General features: G+C 31.4%; 1 protein-coding gene across 1 annotated transcript; it reads right to left on the bottom strand.

Annotated features, from left to right (window-relative positions):
* Positions 1-480: 480 nt before the first annotated feature.
* On the bottom strand, positions 481-3,463 carry LOC112455885. Its single transcript, XM_025018089.1, has 5 exons — positions 3,396-3,463; positions 2,809-3,078; positions 2,473-2,712; positions 2,102-2,378; positions 481-889 (listed from the first exon to the last, which is right to left on the bottom strand). The coding sequence occupies exons 1-5, from the start codon at positions 3,461-3,463 to the stop codon at positions 503-505; spliced, it is 1,242 nt and encodes a 413-aa protein (XP_024873857.1). The 3' UTR covers positions 481-502.
* Between the last annotated feature and the right edge of the window lie 1,130 nt (positions 3,464-4,593).

Raw genomic sequence — 4,593 nt, 5'->3', positions numbered from 1 at the left:
GAGACAGACTTTCATTTTTTCGTTCCGCCAATTTAAGTGTCGAAGTCTAACTTTGGTATTTAAATGTAGCCCATATTTTTCTTGTATGTGTATTAACTTTTCCACAAAGTCATATCGTATTTCTTCATTGTTCTTATTTTGAAGAACTTTGTATTCAGCAAAACAGTTTCTAACTAACTTAATCATATGACACGCGTCTAATATGACATATACTGGTTTTTTTGTAATAGGATGCGGAAAGAATACTTGTAACTCTTTATCAACTTGTAAATTTGCACCTAATATATTTGCCATAGTAAAATTATATTGTAGACCGTCAAATGTTAATGAAATGATGTCAATACCTGTTTCATGGATACTTTTTAAAACATTTGTAATAATATTTGCACGATCCTTTGCGGTCAACGCATCAATGAAATAATATGCAACTGGTATTTTCCAATGTTCATTAATAGCTACTGCCATGATGACAACTGCTTCCTTAGCTAAGGGTACTTCATCGTTATCTATTTTTGTCCCAAAGTTGATAAAAACTTATGTATTCTTTTCCATTAAAGTGAAGTTGTTTTCTAATAGATATATCATCAATTTGCAAACCGCAAAGAATAGTGCGTTTCTTTTCATTAGCTTCGTGTGCTTTTTTCGTTAAACAATCTAGTGCAGGTTGTGAAATTCCAGGTGATCCGTCAATGGAATAGTACCATTTCCGAATTGTCGAAGGATGTGGTAAAATATTTATAAATATTCTCCGGACAAAGTCATAAGCTTTAGGAGAGTAAAAGTGTAATGTAGTTGCGAAGGTTTTTAATTCTGAAGGAAAAGCATTAAATCTATGCTTGCCTGAAAGTACTTTTTGTACTACTGCTACAAGTGCTGGAGATTCTATCGACTGAAAGAAAATAAGAAATTTTGATACGTACACTGTTGGAAAATTTTTGTAGTTTTGTTAAAAAAGGTCCTTGTTAAAATTTTTGTGTAAATTAATCAACACATACGTGTGTAGATTTAACATATGCTTTCTATGTTAATCGAACTTTACAAATTTAAAATGTAAAATTATTAAAATAATTTAAAAAATATATTAAAGTAACACAATTTAAACAATTTATTTATTAAATGTGTTAAAATTTATAGAAAAAGAGTGTTGATTTTACTTTATAACAGAAGTAAGAATAAAAATTTGCAGAAGAAGAATGTTGATTTTATCTTAAAATCTTAACTTTAACATAAAAATTATGTTAATTGTACACATAATTAACCTCAAATTACAATCAGAATAACATTTTCTTCCTGTTAAAATATTATTTTAATATAGTATCGATGTTACCATTTAATTATAAAACATCCATTATGTTAATCTGACACAAAAATTTGAGTGGACCGTTTTGGACATGTAATTTATGTTATATTTAACACAAATTTTTCCAACAGTGTAATAAATATACGTTGAATTTACAATAATCATGACAAAATACAACTGTCTCTTAAGAGCGTATGTTTGCTATAAGTATATATTGTAATTAACCATCGATCTATAGTATGGACTGCGCGATCCCTACTTTACTCGTATACGAAACACATCCTAAAATATGAGTGAGATAGAGCGCGTGTGCGGCCAATCTCTGTCTTTTTTCGACCAGTATTACAGTGTTGTATAGAATGAAACAGATAATGGCAGCAATGGCCTGCCGTCCTTGCACATTGATACACACTTTCGACTTGCGTCGCGCAGTCCATACTATAGATTGATATATAATTAACGTTGTAACGTAGTAAAATATATACTAATATATATGTATGATTTATAGAGTAACTCCGGTATATCTTAAACACAGGAGGGATATACAAGATATTAAGTTAAACAAAAAATACAAGAGCTATGCACTTGTATTTTGCTGTATTCCGTCATTTAATATCCCTCTATACTTATGTATCATAAAATCATGAAATAACCATTAAACCTTTTACATTCCCTACAGTAATCATTTTACGTGACACAAGATCGCGCTTCTTCATTCCTTCTATTTTTTCTGATATCTGCGGTGTGAAACCCTGCGCGGCGTAAATACCGGAGTTACTCTATTTGAAATTTTTAACTTACTTTTAATGTATTTCTAGCTGTACTTGTTATTAACTTGTTATCTTTTAAAGTCTTCATCAATGAGCGTAAATCCTTCACTGTTTTCTGCAGTTTGCCAACTTTATTTCTTAAATGTTTCACTTCCTTCCGTTTTTCATGTACTTCTTCAATCAGTACTTCTAAACATGCTTCTGCTTCTAACGGTGATTGTGAAACCTTTTTGATGTCTATATCATTAATCCTTCTTATATTTTTTAGAGGCACTTCTTCTTCGGCTGACTGTTCCATTGATAAAGATCTATAACATATACAATTAACATATAAACTTAAACATGAAAATAATATGTAAACAGTATTTATTATTCAATGTCTTATTTGTAAACTAACATTACCTTTTCAAAGGTGTACGTTTCATGTTGCAGTGTTGTGTGTTCTGTATGCTCTCTTCCTTAGAACTATTACAACCAGTGTCTTTCTCATCCTTATTCTGTAAATTCATTGATGGGATTGCATCAGGTTTCAAATATTTTCTTTCTAACGGTGATTGTGAAACTTTTTTCATATCTATATCGTTAATTGTTCTTATAATTTTTAGAGGCACTTCTTCGGCTGACTGTTCCATTGATAAGGATCTATAACATATACAATTAACATATAAACTTAAACATGAAAATAATATGTAAACAATATTTATTATTCAATGTCTTATTTGTAAACTAATATATTACCTTTTCAAAGGTATACGTTTCATGTTGCAGTGTTGTGTGTCCTGTATGCTCTCTTCCTTATTACTATTACAACCAGTATCTTTCTCATCCTCATTCTGTAGATTCATTGATGGGATTGCATCAGATTTCAAATATTTTCTTTCTGCAACTACACTTGTCATAAAATCATCTCTTGTGAAGTGTTTTGAACAAAGTCTTGCATTTGGATTTATTTGTTCCATATTTAATACAGATAGCCATAATTTCATTATGTGTTCTTTTCGTGGAACTCTGAAAATGGTAATGAATGTATTGCTTATTATTTTGTATAATTTAATGTTATAATTGTTATAATATATTTATTAATGTTCTAAATGTTTTTTGTGTATAAACCACAACAACAACTATATTCTAACCTCACTTTTTATAATTTATATTAAATACTATTGCACGTTTAGTTTATCATATGTATAATACATAGTTATTTATTTAATTAAAAAATATGCACATTATATATATATATATATATATATAATTATAGCTTTATAATAGAGTATGTTAAAAAAGTATGTTATAACAATGTTTTATACAAGATAAAATATACTTACTTATGCATTTGTACATCCTTTTCATTCTTGTTATAAGTAGTTTTACACAAAAAACATCTCAAAACCATTGTCTTTAAATATATGTGATCAAGTATGGGATTATTTCGATGAAAGCACTTCAACAACGACACAATTCCAGAACGAGTTACCACAAGTTACTGAGGTGCCCGAATGCAACGCTACGTTATTGCGAGAATTCTGGAGAGGGACAAAATCACCAATGAGATGCTAGCAAAAGAGACAAACATAGGGCCTCCTATGTAGTACCTCTCTTTCTACAGCGGGCGCGCGTTTACCCATTGCAACGCTCAGTCCATTCTATATGTCGATGATCGCAACGCAGCCTCTACGAGCATGGAGGGTGATGCTATTGCAGAAGGTTTCAAACTTAGCCTTCCGATGCACGGACTTATTTACAAAAGGGTTATTGCCGATGGAGATAGTAACGTATATCACTCCATCATTAATAATAAACCGTACCAGGAACAGATGATAACGGTGAAAAAAATAGAATGCACCAATCATCTACTGCGTAATCTTTGTAAAAAACTGAAAGCCGTTGCTGAAACGACTCAGCCAAAAAAAATGCGTGGTTTTATTGAAATGCGAAAAGTTGTAGACAATAGCGTTTTAAAAATACGGAGAGAAGTGTTGCGACTAGCTTCTGAACGACAAAAGCAAGACCAACCTCATCATTGTAAGGCTACAGAACTACGGAAAGACATATTAAATATTGCTAGTCACATATTTGGTGAACATAAACGATGTGAGGAACGCGGTCAAAAGTGCGAAATTGACGGAAATAAAAATTACGTACCACGTTTGAAACTGCATGGTCTATATGAAAGAATAGAAAGTGCTCTTATTTATCTCGGTGCTTATTCTGACAGCTTGCTCTTAAATTTAACCAATAATCCTGCAGAATCGTTTAATTCGATAATCTGCAAAGAAATTGGTGAAAAACGCATTCATTTTGGCAAACGAGGTTCGTACAATGCTAGAATTACGGGAGCAGTTCTGCAACATAATACGCAGCAAGTCCTCACGGAAGTTTATAAAGGCATGTCTAAAACTGTTCCTCCTACTGTCAAACAACTTGAAGAGCAACGGCAAAAAAAAATTGCGAGAACCAGAGAATCTCGACAAAAAGATGGCAAACGAAAGAAATTTAAACGAGAATCAGGAACAGATAAATATT

This window comes from Temnothorax curvispinosus, unplaced genomic scaffold (genome assembly GCF_003070985.1).
Source record: "Temnothorax curvispinosus isolate PA1 unplaced genomic scaffold, ASM307098v1 QBEX01006446.1, whole genome shotgun sequence".
Classification (NCBI taxonomy): domain Eukaryota; kingdom Metazoa; phylum Arthropoda; class Insecta; order Hymenoptera; family Formicidae; genus Temnothorax; species Temnothorax curvispinosus.
Note: the sequence above shows the minus strand (reverse complement) of the source record. Positions and strands in the feature narration are given on the sequence as shown.

Coding starts and splice junctions, on each gene's coding strand:
- LOC112455885 (XM_025018089.1), bottom strand. CDS start 3,463: ATGGTTTTGAGATGTTTTTTGTGTAAAACTACTTATAACAAGAATGAA. Junction 2,713..2,808: donor AAACGTATACCTTTGAAAAG/GTAATATATTAG, acceptor TATATGTTATAG/ATCCTTATCAATGGAACAGT. Junction 890..2,101: donor CAGCTAGAAATACATTAAAA/GTAAGTTAAAAA, acceptor ATTTTCTTTCAG/TCGATAGAATCTCCAGCACT.